The following is a 16213-nucleotide window of genomic DNA, read 5'->3' on the forward strand; positions in this document are numbered from 1 at the left end:
AAGTTTTATATAAGTAAGATCACTTTCATGTTGTTTTCCATCCTGAAACTGAAGGTATCACTTCCATGCTTCTAAGCCGTTTCAATGATTTGCATTGTATTGCATGAAAAGTCAAAATCCCACCTCTGCAATTGCACATTTTGGGATCTATTATCCATAGTTATAGCTGACCCAGTGTGTCAAAGTGACGAATGCTTTACATGTGTTGTTCAGTCTTCATATTTACTCAGCGCACGCTTGGATAGATCGCTGATGACCCACACAGAAGAATACGCTGGCAGAGAAAGCAAAGAGGAGGGTGTCTCGAATGAGTCGTGACATGACCATTTAAACCTGAATCACCCTGTCTGCTTATTACTTTCTTGCACTGATGAAAGAAATAGTGCTTTATATGAAGCAGCTTGCTTTATACACACAGCAAATCATACAAGAAATTGCATAAAATGACAGAGATAGAGCAACTTACACAATAATGGTTGCACAATATGAAAGAAATTAAAGGAAGAACAGTATCTCAGCATGGATCAACAATAAAGAGTGACACAATAAACAGTTTAACACTTCAACCCAACAACTGGTCAGTGTCAGAGTTATGTGTGCAGCGACACAGAGGTCAGTGACCATCATTTTTAAATGTTGGATTTGATTAATACTGTAGCGACGTGTCTTTTATTGCACCTTTCTGAAGGCGTTGGGTTTAGCTTGCTGATCTGGGCCCACTTGCTGAATGAATCTGCAATCTCTGTGTCTGTTAAAAGGTATTTAGAGATGCAACGTGTAGCCTTCTTACATAACAGGAAATAGAAAGGAGAAGGCAGAAAGGAAGTCTTCCTGTTACGTCTGTATCAACAAACAGCACACATGCACGGACAGACTGTTAGTATCAGAACACTTTTGAATCCGATACAGAAGAGGGAGCAACGGAACAGTCGGACGCGTAGCAGCAAAATTAACAGGTTGGTCACAAAACCTCTGATTAAAGTGAACTACTTTTACGAATGTAATGTTTTTTTCATGTGTGTGTACAACGAGCTGTGTCCAAGTAGAGTGAACATGAATTTTAAATTATAACAAATTTTGATTTATACATTTCAAAATGATTAATTCAAAATGAAAAAAAATGTTCAGCTTTTTTTTTTTTATTGTTGGAATTGAACGAAATATAGAACACATTGCACGCTAAGAACAAGCTTTTTGATTTGATTTCCCCTCAGACTAAAGCAAATGGAGGGAAACACAACTTTCCTGCAGTTCCCTGGTAATCGCACCAACGGCACTTGTTCCCGGGACAATGTCTTGAAGACGCTGGTTTTTCCCGTTCTCTACTCCCTTCTCTTCCTGGTGGGGCTCTTACTCAACGCAGTGGCCGTGTGGGTGTTTTTTCGCATCCCCTCAAAGTCTCACTTTATCATATACCTGAAGAATGTTGTGGTTGCAGATGTGATCATGACCTTCACGTTCCCTTTCAAGGTTTGCTTACACTGTTACTACTTACACGCAAGTACATTATATATATATATTTATATAGTATTTATAGTGTTTATAAACATTTTGTTTGTACACACATTTTCTCACTAATTACTAGTTTCTTCTAATAAATGTCTGCAAATGTCTGCAGTTATAAGTGTGAATAAATTGGCAACACAAATGTTGGGTTCCACCTAGGCCACAAAGCTTTCATAATTGATAGAACAACCATTACTGATTGTTACATTGCATAAATCCTTGCAAAGATCGAACTTACAAAGTGATGATATGGTGTGGACTTGAAATATATGTGTAACACTTAAATGATGCGTTTCTGCAGGTGTTGTCAGACTCCAACATGGCATCCATTGGACTGCGTATATTTGTTTGTCGAGTTTCCTCGGTGCTTTTCTACCTCACCATGTACATCAGCATCCTCTTCTTTGGCCTCATCAGCATCGATCGCTGTCGAAAGACCCTCATGCCCTTTAGGGGTACTAACACAGCCCGACTGTTTCGTCGGAAGCTCCTTTCAGGGGCCATATGGACCTTCCTGCTCATTCTCTGTCTGCCCAATGTAATCTTGACAAGTAAAACGCCGACTTCGAAATACTTCAAGTGCAGTGACCTGAAGACAATGGCTGGGCTGCACTGGCACGAGGTGGTAAATCACGTGTGTCAAGTTATTTTCTGGGTCAACCTGGTGACTGTGATAGTGTGTTACACACTAATCACCAAAGAGCTGTACCGATCCTACTCCCGCAGTAAGTCCCAGAGTCCCGTTGCAGGGACGATATGTCAAGGTCCAAGCAGAGCAACAACTCAAAAGTCCAGCCAGGCCAAAAGAAAAATGAGTGCAAATGTCTTCCTGGTTCTGGCAGTGTTCTTTGTGTGCTTTGTGCCGTTTCACTTCGCCCGGGTGCCGTACACCATGAGCCAGACCCGAACGGTGATGTTCGACTGTAAACTCAAGCTCTTCTTTTTCCAGCTGAAGGAGAGCACACTCTTCCTCACATCCATAAACTCTCTCCTGGACCCTCTCATTTACTTCTTCCTGTGTAAGGCCTTCAGGACCACTCTGTTCAAGACCCTGCGGCTGCCTCTTGGTACATGTAGCTGGCTCACAGGCCAAGGGTCAGATTCAGATACAGGCAACTGAGAGGCTCCTCTGTTTAAGTGCACAAAACCACCAGACATGATAAAGACTTTTGTAACCTTCTTTTGAAATGTGCACATTCTGTCACCAGGATAGTTTTTTTTTATAACACCCTGACAGTGAAATCTGGGTCAAATTCCTCTTTGTCAATACATTTTACAGAACGCACATGGACAGTAGGCAACATCTGTGGTAATCAATATGTAAGGCTGGAAGGAAACCTCACAGCCACTGTTTATGCTCACGATAATCACAGATTAAAAAAAAAAAACCTGATAACTAACAGTAATCAGTTCCTGTGTGTTGTTTGGAAAACAATGTATTTCCAATAGGGGAAGTGCAAAATAGTCAGTATCACGCATTGTTTTTCTTTCTGTTCTCTATTTTATCAAGTTTCTCATCTTAAAAGAAAAAGGTGCAGTGTAAACTTTCTACATGAAAAACATATAATAAAAACGGTACCTGTGTAATAAAGTTAAAGACTAATTATCCATTATTTTGTGGGTTTTATACATCAAAGTTAATCTGTTTGTGTTAACATCGACTCATTATTCAGAATATTATCACTATAACACAGGTTAGGTCATAATTTCAGTATTATAGTCTTATTGTGATAGTTGTTCAGTTGAGCTGCTAACAATTATCCTTATTAAGTCCATAAAGCTGAAATTAGAAAGTGCACAAAACAGAAAGTCTGAGGAAACCTGTTGCTATTATTATTAATATTATTATTATTTTTTTTTTTACAAAAGGTGAACGTGTATTACCTTAAAACCTAACTGGATACAGAAGCTAATGTTCATAGTCTTCACTCAAAATCATCCGATTTAACTTTCTATTCACATTTCAAAAACTCAAAGTTGAGGATTTTTACGATGGTCTTAAAAGACTGCTGAGGGCTGTTTATTCCATTCCATGGAAAGAATGCACTTTAATGTTCACCTGAGATTCACATAAATGTCAGCAGTCTATAAGCCAAAAGTGAATTATAATCTACCAAAGTTGCATTTTAAAGAAAAATACACTCTTTCTTTCTGCCCTATTGTCTCTAGAGAAGGAAAAAAAAAATTGTGGCTGCTTTAGTTGTTGCGACCGGCCTCCTTCAGAAATGATGAATGGCGTTAAGTTGGAGCATATTTGTTCTTGAACAGCTGGAGTATTTCTGAGCTTCTGGGACGCACATAATTTGATAAAACCCGCTCCCAGTCTCCTCCAGTGTTTGGTTGTCATCCAGACAGTTTAGAATTGTTAGTGCCATCATGGATTTTCTTTGTTTCTACAGTATCTATATTATTGTGAAAGAAACAAGTGATGGGAGATAGTTCTCCTCATTTTTTTTTGTTTTTCTTGTTTGATTAAAGAACATTTCACATATGATGAATCACACACATATGAATCTGAGTACACAGATGAAAAGGAAAAGGGCAAATGAATTCAAACGCGACCGTATCCTAACTATTCCAATTTCTCCTGGTTAATTTCCAAGTGGAAACACTGTGGAAAACGGGTTTTAACAATCAAGAGTCTCTGTCAGATGCATCCAGCTATTAATAACCCAAACTGTTACCTGTGAACCATTTACCTTTTTCATGGTGAACGTTGTCAGTTGTAACGTGAAATTAAACATTTAACATTTACCTTAAACACACAGAAATGTTTTTAACAGAGCAAAAAATGGAAAGATTTTAAGTCAGTCTACTAATATGCTAGTTTTGTTTCTTAATCCAAACATTTGATTGGACTCATGGAATTTCATTCACGCAACTTATCATTTAAAGGTAAAAGTTTAATACCAGAACAGCTCGTATTTACAAGTTCTGACAGTAGAAAAATAGCTATTAGGTTAAAAATCTAAAGTTACATATGTATGTGACATTCAGAAATAAATGCTAGCTGACTGAGATTTGTTGAAGACAGAATCTATGTAACCTGAGCTTTTGAAGTAGCTTCATGGGTTGTTCATGATCATTTCTGAAACAAGCACTTAACCAAACTCCTTGGACTGGCCAGTTTTACAGAAATATGAATTCATTATGAAGTAAGAACAGGGTTTAACCACATCAATCAGCCTGTTTTTATCAAATGAAACCTTCATTTACAGTCTTGATGGGGATTACGTTTGGAGAAAAAAGAGGGGGGGGGGGGAAAGTACTTACTTATCGAGCCACCTTTATTTGTTGTTCAAAGACTGAAATCACTTCGCTGTAGCCTGAAAACACATGGCTTACCACAAATTATGTTATTTGAATCCTTTTTCCACCCACAGCAGCTCACTGTTCTTGGATTTGCATTACTCTGTTTGAAGAGGCCGATGTACATTTGTAATTTATTTTGCGAAGGCGTTCATCACAAAGACTGCTCAGTGTGGAGCTAGGAGATAACCGTTCTCGGTGAGTGGCCTCTGATTTTTTTTTACTTAAAAAAGAAAAAGTTCTACAGATTAGAGTAAGAAGTCACTGAGGGAATCAAGTTAACATTAGTTTGTTAAGAGAATGAGATAATAAACTTCATAGTAAACATGAAACTAAGATACATTTTATGAAATGCAACTGTGCTAAAATTTGACGTATGAACCCCTACTGTAATTACACATTTTGTCTTTCTCATCAAACGCAAAACCGCTTCTCCTTTTGTCCAGTGTTGACACCAGCTGGTTATTACTGTCCCATTGTCTGTCAGTTTAACTGCACAAATGTATAACATTTCTGGGGCATTTGATCTTCTAACACTGCAGCGACTCCAGGTGAAACACTTAATCATTACATGAATTAAGTCCAAGTCTGTTAGAAAATAAACAAGTAGAATTAAAAGATAACTATCAGACACCAAAGCAAGAGAAAGAGCAAAAGCTGAATATTGTGAAGAAGTTCCTGGTAGATTGTATATATGTTGACTTTAGTATCCAGTGAGGTGAAAACGAATAATTTTATGATGTCTGAAGTGTAAAGTATCGACTTCAGCTTTCAGGGTGCATTCAAATGCTCTGCCTGAGCATACAAAACCAAATCATATGTCTATGAAATTAATGACACATGCAAATCCCATTCTGCCATGCAGTTTGGGAAAGTGCTGATCTAGAGCATTAGTTCTCCATTTTCTAAGTACTGCGCTGATCTAGGGAAACTCAGACTCGACACCTCAGCCTGAAACTCCGTGTTACTTTTTCACATCACTCCAGAAATTCAATGAAATTGTGGCTAATCATTTGCTGTGGGAGTGGTTCAATATTTCACTTTCAGATGTGTTGAGAAATGTGAATGAAAGGATCTGTGTATAGTTCTGGCTTACAAGGCCTACAACCTCGAGCCGGATGATTAATGTGTTTCTTTAATGTCCGCATTTGTTTTTCCAGACTTTATGATGCTGTCCAGCAACACATCAAACCTCTCCTCTGACTGTGCTCATCTGCACCTTGAGTCCATTAATGTGGCCATCTCCTACCTCTTCTTCTTCTCCTTTCCAATTGCTTTACTTCTCAATGGGGTGGCTGCATGGGTGTCCGTGCATCTCCGCTCCACCTCTACATTCATCGTGTACCTTAAAAACCTGGTGGTTTCCGACCTGCTCATGACTCTGACATTCCCACCCATGGCAGCCAGCATGCTCCCTGGAGCAGCCGGAGCACTGAGGGCATTTGGCTGCCGCTACTCTAGTGTCATTTTCTTCTGCTGTTTGTACACAAGCATTGCACTGATGGGCCTCATCAGCCTGGACCGATTCTTCAAGGTTGTTCGACCAGGTGGAAAGTTGCTGGGCCAAAACGTGACATTCAGTGCTGTGATGTCCGCCTTGGTTTGGGTGGTGTTATTTGGAGGCACAGCTTTACCCACCATCGTTCTGACTGACCAGTATCCTGATAATGTAACAGGGGATTTCTGCATGGCTCTGAAAAGCCCAGCTGGTGTGAGTCTTCATAAGTATGTGGTTCTATTCATGGAGATTCTTTTCTGGTTTGTCACCACACTGATTTTGTTTTGCTACATCTGCATCACCCTGAAAGTCCTGCAGTCCTTCAGAAAGTCTGGGAGCAATAACAGCCAAGGAAAGAAGAAAACCAAACTGCGAGTCTTCCTGATCCTTCTTGTGTTTTCAGTGTGTTTTGTGCCTCTTCACATGATGCGCATTCCTTTTGCACTCAATGAAATCTTTGATATTAATGTCTGCACTCAAATGTGGTTGATGATAATCTATAACTTGGCACTGTGGGTCTCCACCATCAATGCCTGCCTCGACCCTTTTCTCTATATCTACCTGTGTAGGGAGTACAGAGAAAAACTCATTCACATGATGGTAAATAGAAGGATCTGTGTTAGGTTATATTCAGGTGAAAATGAGGATGATTCAAAGTAGAAAAATAATCCTATAAGAAGTTATTACTTATGTGATGTTGTAGGGCAGACATTAGGAGATTGATTCATTTTATGATGATAGGGACTGATAGACAGACTCAGTGGTCTTTCAGTCTTTCCATGTTTCTACTTTAGGTTGTGCTGCCCTCTCATGGCTAAATGAGGATTGGCTATTGACACCAAAGTCAAAAGACTAAAATATATAAGGATATGTCACTTAACTGCTTTGCAGAAATGGTGTTATGCAAACGTTTTAATTTAAAGATTTCAACATGTAAATCCAACGACAAACCAATGCAGACATGTCTTAAACCAATTTCTTGTCTATGGATGCACAGTGCACATTACTGTATGTACGCAATTTTAAGTTTCCATAGCTCAGCATGCGGCGCTGGTCATTGTGACACGTAAGTCAATAAAACTAAGTATGAAGTCACCCTGTCTTGTTTTTGTGTGGGGTTACCTCAAGGCCAACTGTCTCAGCAATAATGTGTCTTTTGTCCCATTGGTTTATCCGGGGGAATCAATAATATTATGGGAGTATTTGAGGGCTATGCCATTTGTCATGATTATAAATTTAATAACTTCCCTGCAAACACGGATTTGCCAACAACAACAAAAAAGGTATTTTTTCATAGTCTTATTATATAATTTCATTATCTTTAATTACTATCTCGGTAATGATCTGTAAATGAAACAATGTCCTCCTCTCTGTCGAACAATAAAGTTAGAAGTTACAATCAAACAACGATGTCCCTCCTTATCTGCTCACCACAATTACAGTGCAACTGTCATTACAACCATTATTACCATCTACTAAACATATTTAATTACATCATTTTCCAGAAATGGAACCGAAACATCAACAGCAGAATAAATATGCTTGACAGCTGCTGAACTTCCTTTGTTTGAGTGGACAAGAAGCTCCGGTGTGGTTTGCGAGACTTGACTTAGACCACATCACTGCAGTTGCTGTTGCACAATCAACTCCTTCTTAATTTATTACCATAACTGGTGTAAATGTTACCCACACAACAAAGAGACAACAACTAACAAACACAACGCACAAAACCAAAGCCGGTGAGAAAGCGGGAGGGGAAAGCTCTGTTTATTTAGGCTTCCAAATGATGCTTACTGCTAAGTGCTCACATTTATTAGGAACATTTGCTATGCTAATAACTCAGAGGGTGATGACTGTAGCATCAAAATGCAGAGCTGAGGTGGACGGGTCTGTAAGCAACTTACTTTGACCAGCTCCATCTTAAAGGTAAGACGGAATTATGCATGTGTGATGTGCATGTGTAGGCCAAAGGAACCACCATGACTGGAAGGCTTCACCTGAGCAACACTGCATGTCTGACGCTTGTTTTCCTATTTGCTAAAGACCAATAAGTTTTTTCCTATTTTTGCATACGTCCTGATTGATTCCCAGTCACAGTTGAAATGTTGATTTGTTTGCTAGGGAAATCAACAGTGTTTCTTTGGCATCTAAAATATCAGTATTGTTGCCACACAGGTCCATTTTTGAGAAGAGTTTGAGAAGAGTGAGTGATATCATCGCCTGTAAGTTCTTAGAGTTAGTCACGGCACTGATCGTATCGTTTAACCTCATCCTCTGTCGAATGAGTTACCTCTTCATCCACCTTGAAAGATTACTATAAAGTCCCATTAGTAAGTCTAAACTCGTTTTTAAATTCATTTACAGGTGTGTTAGATTCCAAATTTAGAGAACTGGGAAACTAAACTGCCTTTGCTTTGCTTTAGCAGACAACCTGGACCCTGACAAGCGACACGCAATGGATGAATGGATGGATCCTCCCTTTGATAGCAATCAGCAGAGTGAGTAGATAATATTTGTGCATACTTAGTGGGACAACATGGAGAATGCTTCCTATTACCGACTGTGGTTGAACCATTGGTTCTAAAATGTGTTTGTTTTTCCCAGGTGCTGTGTTGCCGTCAAATCAGACATCCCAAAACACGTCCCAGTGTGAAAGTTTCACTTACAACCAAAACATCATCTCAGTTCTCTCCTTTTTGATGTTCCCCGTAGCTCTGTTGCTAAACGGTATGGCAGCCTGGGTGTCCCTGCACCTCAAGTCCACCTCATCCTTTGTGGTATATCTGAAACATCTAGTAGCTGCTGATTTAATTTTAACCTTGATCCACCCGATCGAAGTTGTGAGTGACATGCATGACGTGTCGAGCGTATTATTTGTGCTGTCGTGTCGTTATTTCAGCACTATCTTCTACAGCACACAGTACACGTCTATCACTTTGTTGGGTTTTATCAGTCTGGACCGTTTCTTCAAGATTGTGACACCAAAGAACAAGCTGGTGGGTCAGAATCTGACCTTTAGCAAACTGACATCAGGATCAATTTGGTTAATACTGCTTGGTGGCACAGCTTTACCAAATATCATTTTAACTAACAAAGCAGTGCCCAATACGACAGCGATCAGCTCTTGCATGAAGCTGAAAGGACCCGCTGGACTTGAGCTCCATCGAATAATTGTCATTTACCTGAATGTTCTATTCTGGCTCATCAGTGTGCTCATTGTGGTTTGCTACATTTGCATCGCAAACAAAGTTTTCCAGTCCTTCCGAAAATCTGGCAGCAATAACAACCAGGGAAAGCGGAAGATCAAACTACGTGTTTTTCTGGTTGTCATTGTGTTTTTTGCGTCCTTTGCGCCGTACCACATTGTCCGAATCCCCTACACGTTTCAACAGATCAGCTATTCTTCCAAAACCGATTGCTCCTATTTAAAGGGCAAGTTTGCCAAGGAATTCACCCTCTGGATTGCCACCACAAACACCTGCATGGACCCACTTCTCTATGTCTTTCTGTGCCGAGAGTTCAAGGAGAAGCTGGTGTCTATGATGGAAAACCTTTTGATTTCATTTAAAGCAGCTGCGGCAGGCAAAGCGAAGGCAACTTCACCAAAGAGTAGGCTCTGAGGTCAAGGAAACCAGATGTAGGTTTTATAGACTGAATTTTTTTTTTCCATTTATTTTGCTATTTGCTGCATTTACTTGTTCGGTAGGTGCTTAGTTCTTGTAGGTGCGCTGAGCTGTTTTGCATCTTGTCAGTGTGGCTCTTAATAGCTATGTTCTAAATAGGATGGATTGGAGAAACAGTGCAGATATTATTACTGTATCCTGTTTCTTTGTAAGCAAAACACAATTTCACTGCAGCCCTGAAGGCTCAAAATCGAAAGGCAAATCTAGCTGTAGGAGAGTGATCGTAAATGAAGATCTCATGCAAACCAAGTTAAGTAACTACAGTTAAATTTACATCCCACACTGAAGTGTTGTCTTGTTTGTGGCGACAGTAAAATAGGTCACATCTTTCATGAAGTGCTGTGGATGTGAACTACGTTTATCTGCAGATCATTTTGTGGCCTACTAATCTACGCTTCACATGGACTGTTTACTGCAAAGAACAGGGGACGTGTGCAAGAAAGAACCAAGTCGCTTTCATTGTTGACACATTTTATATTATCGATGTATTTTCTCTGTGAGTGAATTGTAAAACTGTAAAATAAAGAAAGCTTGCTGTAATTCTACTAACTGTAGTAACTACATGATTTCTGTGCACTTTTATACTGTGTTTTACTTTTAGAATGAACTGCTTGTGTATTTTTATCTGGGCAAATTGAAGTTATCAGCTCAACCGCTGGTAGATGTGGTTTTGTTGGGTTAATCTTGTGTTACATGTGTTGTATCCAAAATTAAAAATTGGTGGTTGTGATTACCCAGTTATTGCTATGTTTTTTCGCAGAAACTTCTTCTGTGTCATTTACAGCACCCATCATTTCATAGTAAACATACATGGCCCGCCAGTTTTATCATTTATTAGAATTTCTGGCCTAGATCCAAGATAAAATCACACAGGAAATCGTGTCGTGTTGTTCTCAGAAAGCACTATTTTTAATCAAGGAAGCAGAGGGCAATAAAATTCTAGAAAGGCCAAACCTAATCAGATATAAGAAAAAGTGAGTGTTTGTATGTAGGATTTCACATCTTATTTTATCACAAACACAAATGTAGTCTGCTACTAACTTCTGTCTATGCACAGCTGCTTTATGTGTTAAAGAAGTGATGCAAACATTTGTGAGAAGTGAGTATTGCAATATATGGCACATTCCTGCCCAATATATTCCCACAGCTGTATATTATATCCTTTTGTCACTTCTGGTAAGTTTCAAAATGACAAATAACAGAGGTCAGGTACAAAGCTGCAGGGTGGTGGGAGGGGCAGTAGGGTACAAGAGGCTTCTAAATGTGTGTCTAGAAATCAGTCTATGGCTTTGGAGTTCATCCGTCAACAGCCACCAGGACTGACGCAAACTAGCGGAGGCAAACGGGCTGGCACGGAGCAGAACAAGCCTCTCGGCAGACAATTGAAGCAGGAAGCAAGGAAGGAAGGGTCTTTCACCGGGAGGAAGACTGGCAAATTCATTGGGATTGTGACAAGACAGCCACACAGTAGCTCCAGAGACCACCCATTGTAAGAGCATCATACGCACACACACACACACAAACACACACACTTAAAGAGAGAGAGAAAACACTGAGAGAGGCGGAGAGACTGAAACCTCCTTAGGTCAGAAATAATAAGGAAAGTAAGCCTTCAGTTGGGGTTTTTATTTGTTCAATTTCTTTCCTGTGGGTAAGAAAAAGGAAGTCGAAAAAGGAACTTCTTCCCCCCTTTTGACAAACTGTAGTTTTTGGATTGCTTCAGTCGGTACAAGCTCTACTGTCACAGAAGATAAGGACACAGAAACAAGGTAAGACTCAGTTGTTGGCTGCTCCTAGATTAGTTACAGTTTTCACTGGACACAGAGATCCAGTTTGTATCGCCTACAAATTGTAGGACATAACTAATTGTAGCACGCGTAGTAAAACAAATAATAGACAGGCTTCTATATCTTGGTTGCCATAGCACCTGCACCTGGCCTCTGTGTTATTCTAAGCTGTTAAGGTTTTCAATGTGAAGGCAGCACAGTGGACAGATGTCCTTCTGTCAAACAGGACGCAGTACAACAGCTCGGTGACTGATTCCTCCATCATTGTACAGTTTGTTAAGCCTATGTCTGCATTCTGACTGCTGAGATAAAGTAGCCGACACACAACCATGAAGGACTGTTAGAACAGGGAGTCCTACCCAGTGGGACTCGTGTCTAAATGTAGTGATTACACTGTATTTAGCGAAAGTGGCTTTTACTTGTCTGAAAGACCGAGACAGACCTGAGTCTTTGGACCGAATAGATTAACACCAGAACAAAACAATCAATAAACAAATAACCCATAATCAACAGGAAAACCCGGTCGCGGTCCGGCTACTGTTCTTTTTAGGGAATGTCTGGGAGATCTAGAAAATGATAATAGGAGACGTTTTTTTTAAAAATGTGCAAAGGTCGTGAAATGGCATATTGTAGTGTTCACCTTTACTAACTTCCTTATATGTACAGCTTAAATAATGCATGTCTCATCACTTCCCCGTCTTTCTCTCATTCCTCCCACAAAGATCAGAAGATGAATACCACCTTGTCCAACACAACCAAGTGTCTTCGGGATACCAGCGTAACAGCTGTAGTTTTCCCCTGTCTATACAGTATCCTCTTTGTACTTGCCCTGATTCTGAATTCCCTGGCTGCATGGATCTTCTTCAGCATCCCCAGCACTTCAACATTTGTGGTTTTTCTGAAAAATGTGGTAAGACATTTGTACAACAACCAACTTTGCCTTTGTACAAAAAGAAAGCAAAAGAAACTGAACAAAAGAAAAAAAAATGATTTTCTAACCACAGGTGGTGGCTGACTTGCTGATGACCCTGACCATCCCTCTGAGGGTATTAAGTGATGCAGGTGTAGGTTCCTGGCAACTACGCGCCTTCCACTGCAGATACTCCGCTGTTCTCTTCTACACAACCATGTACATCAGCATCCTCCTCCTGGGCCTCATCAGCCTGGATCGCTACCTGAAGATAGTCAGACCCTTTGGGAGGTGTGTGCTGCAGCGTGTTCGTGTCGGTCAGATCATAAGTGCAGCTATCTGGGTGCTAATGTTATCTTTGGCTCTACCCAATGTTATTCTGAGTGACCAGCCACCAAGGCTCACTGGAGGCAAACTAAAGTGCACAAGTATGAAGAGCAAAGCAGGCCTGCAGTGGCATGAAGGATTCAACTACTTCTGTCAGGTAGTTATGGAGTTTAAAGAATAAACATTTTGCTGTTAAGAAGTAAAAAATATTCTTTGTTGCAGAAAGTTGGGTGAGAAGATCAATACCACTCTCATGTCTAACAATTAAATATGAAGTTATTCACCTTAGCTTAGCATACGGCCTGAAAACAGGGGAACGAGCTAGTAGGCTGAATCCACAGGTAACAGAATCAGCCTGCACCTCCATTCAAAGAGGGAATATTGTGCTGGACCACATCTGTTTTTGGGAGCATTAACAACACAACTTTATATTATATAAACAATATTTTAACAGTCAGAATAAAAAAACAACAAAAAAGAGATTTAATTTGTCAGAAAAAGGTTTTTTTTTTTACCCTGGAATGAACTCTGTCTTGATGAAAATTAGCAAAAAGAGCATATTGTCGGCATATACGTCAAGTCAAGTTAACTGGCAGCTATTAGATTTTACACTGTTGCATAATCTTGTACACAGTAGATTTGTGATATCTTTGTCTTTATTTAATAATTTGAAAACAAGCTGAGTATAGTCAGCATAATAATGGAACGTAATTACATTACTACTAATTATGTTTCCAACAAGGGCAAGATAGAGAGAAAAAATAAAGGGCGGATCCCTGTGGTACACTGTATTTTACAGCAGAAATTGTCTGCTATAAAAAAGTATTGTTATAAGAAACACTAGAACTGGCCATAGGGCTTTGAAAGGACCAGCTGGATAGAGGTCAAGAATACTAGTCAGCTTAGAAGAAACCGCCATCCAGCCTGTATCTATAACCAACTATCCTGTTCAGGGTCTCTGGAGCGTAACCCAGCTGGGTGAGGACACCCTGAACTGGTCACTAGTTTATTTCAGGGGCCAATGCAGAAAGACACACATAGACAGGTTATCATTCACACAGGTAATTTAAAGTCACTCATTTAACCAAAATTAATTCATGTTTCGAGAGATGCCATATGCAATTTAGATGTGTCCACTGTATAATCAGAAAAAAACAACAAGATTCAACTTTACATGTTTATTAGTGAGCTTCAGAGAGTTTGTTTCCCGAGGTTGTGTCCAGTGGTTACACTAAGCTAAGCTAAGCTAGGGGTAGTTTTACTGTGCAGATACAAAGGTGGCAAATATCTTCTCATTTAACTCTCAGCAAGGAGGGAATTAAAACTATTTTACAACCAATTCTTTAATGTAGCTGAACTGTGAATTCAGCAAATGTCAGTACAGTGCACTATTAATTACATAAGTTGTTGACATGTTGACAAAAACTAAACTGCTTCAGACTATTAGCTGTGAGAAAAACTTCGAGAATTCACTCCCTTGCTTAATGTTTTGGTTGTGTACTCCTGCAGGTGATTTTCTGGGGTACACTGGCCTTGATGGTTGTTTGCTACACGTTCATCAGCAAAAAGGTTTATGAGTCCTACAAAGCCTCAAAGAGCAAGTCTCAAGCAGCCAGTCGCAGAACCAAGGCAAAGGTCTTTGTGGTGGTCGGGGTTTTTTTTATTTGCTTTGCCCCCTTTCACTTTGCACGGGTTCCCTACACTCTGACTCAAACCCGTAGTGTGGCAAGTCATTGCCAGGCACAGAACGCGCTCTATGTGGCCAAGGAAACCACCCTGTGGCTATCGGCCACCAATGTATGTCTGGACCCTCTCATCTACGTATTTCTGTGTAAGGTGTTCAGGAGAAGACTGACAGCCACGCTCTGCCGAAAGCCACTCCCCGACGGTACCATGGAGACTCCCACAGCAACGTCGACTCAGCTGGAGATGCCACAAATAGCCCACAGTAACAAAAAAACTGGGATGCCACAGTAACACACTGGACATTGTACAACAGGACACAAAAAGACAAGATGACACACTGTCTGAATACTGTTTATATTAGAGTACATTTTTTTTGCCTTCATGACAAAGAGTCTAAAATTAACGAAATTACACATAATAACACATAATAATAACACACTTTTCATTTAACTGAAATGGAAAATGCTGTGCATACAAAAAAAAATCAAGCACGTGCAGCAGTGGTCATGAAGTTTCATACCAACAATGACTATTATTTTGACGCAGTAATAACCGCAGTACTGTCCTTTTGTTTGCCAAGTAACTCCATGCTTTTCCATATTTGTGCTTACTATCATTTTCTACTTCCTCCTGTCTAATCTTGTTCAAACTGCACTTTCCCTTCACAAACGTTTGGCTTAATGGTCACCATTTTGACAGCACATATTCTCCAATGATTAGGTCACAAGCAAAATGAGACCAGGGGCTGAATGATAAGAAAATGAGCAGGAAGCAATGGACTACAATAGACAATGCTTATAGCTATAACTTGTGTGCAATATAAATAACAATTATAATAATAAAATTTCTATTTTTTAATACTAAAATTGCTTAGTGTTCAACTATCATTATTAATGTAAGAGTTGAAAGTAACCTTAGAGTTACAAATATGGTGTAATGAAGCTTGGAAAAACATCAAATAACTGTGTGCATGCAGAGCTGAGCTGAAATGGCTGTGCAAGAATGGCAGCCAGGAAAAAAAAAACCACTTAATTCAGTGTTTTTCTCTATAGCAGTAATGTTTACATAGAACTTTATCATATGTTTCATAACTCAATCTATTCTCAAGCTATTAAAAATAGTTAACTGGTGTTTGGTATTTGCAGTTGTTTTCCTTAAAGTAAGCACTGACTATTTTTACTTCCATTTTTGTTTACTACTATTGAGTAATAATAGCTGTAGCACTTGAAAATGATTAAGCAATTTATTAAAGAGGAACTGCAGACTGATATCACCCTGTTAACTCTTGTGAACCAAATCTACCAACACCCAGCAAAGCTGCAAGTATTTGCTAAAAAAATAATCACCATACGGGAAAAAAAAGTGAGAATTTCCATTATTTTATTGAATAAGAACATTTAGAACTGGAATAAATGTAATTTTTCCTCAACACGACACATCTGAAGATGTTTTTTTTTTTTCCAGGACTGGTTGTGCAGGATTAATCTCAATGTCTCCACTGTGTATC

At 39.5% G+C, this 16213-nt stretch overlaps 2 protein-coding genes across 11 annotated transcripts; both read left to right on the forward strand.

The window, feature by feature from the left end:
* The first annotated feature begins 791 nt into the window (after positions 1-791).
* On the forward strand, positions 792-10729 carry LOC137129396 (P2Y purinoceptor 12-like). 6 transcript variants are annotated; one of them, XR_010914701.1, is made up of 4 exons: positions 4775-5013; positions 5976-8643; positions 8737-8811; positions 8918-10729. XR_010914701.1 is itself a non-coding variant. In XM_067508484.1 (3 exons), the coding sequence occupies exons 1-3, from the start codon at positions 862-864 to the stop codon at positions 2624-2626; spliced, it is 1170 nt and encodes a 389-aa protein (XP_067364585.1). In that variant the 5' UTR covers positions 792-861; the 3' UTR covers positions 2627-3103. The 6 variants fall into 6 exon arrangements, 5 of the variants coding, with proteins under 5 accessions (XP_067364585.1, XP_067364586.1, XP_067364587.1 ...); XM_067508484.1 differs by lacking the exons at positions 4775-5013; positions 5976-8643; positions 8737-8811; positions 8918-10729 and adding exons at positions 792-956; positions 1215-1470; positions 1808-3103; XM_067508485.1 differs by lacking the exons at positions 4775-5013; positions 5976-8643 and adding an exon at positions 1338-1470.
* Positions 10730-11266: 537 nt separating this feature from the next.
* LOC137129390 (P2Y purinoceptor 13-like) lies at positions 11267-15572 on the forward strand. 5 transcript variants are annotated; one of them, XM_067508474.1, is made up of 5 exons: positions 11268-11485; positions 11653-11765; positions 12506-12693; positions 12788-13177; positions 14530-15572. In XM_067508474.1, the coding sequence occupies exons 3-5, from the start codon at positions 12514-12516 to the stop codon at positions 14995-14997; spliced, it is 1038 nt and encodes a 345-aa protein (XP_067364575.1). In that variant the 5' UTR covers positions 11268-11485; positions 11653-11765; positions 12506-12513; the 3' UTR covers positions 14998-15572. The 5 variants fall into 5 exon arrangements, with proteins under 5 accessions (XP_067364578.1, XP_067364575.1, XP_067364576.1 ...); XM_067508477.1 differs by lacking the exon at positions 11653-11765 and having other exon boundaries at positions 11267-11485; positions 12511-12693; XM_067508475.1 differs by lacking the exon at positions 11653-11765.
* Positions 15573-16213: the final 641 nt, after the last annotated feature.

The sequence above is a fragment of the Channa argus genome, chromosome 6 (assembly GCF_033026475.1).
Source record: "Channa argus isolate prfri chromosome 6, Channa argus male v1.0, whole genome shotgun sequence".
In the NCBI taxonomy this organism is placed as follows: domain Eukaryota; kingdom Metazoa; phylum Chordata; class Actinopteri; order Anabantiformes; family Channidae; genus Channa; species Channa argus.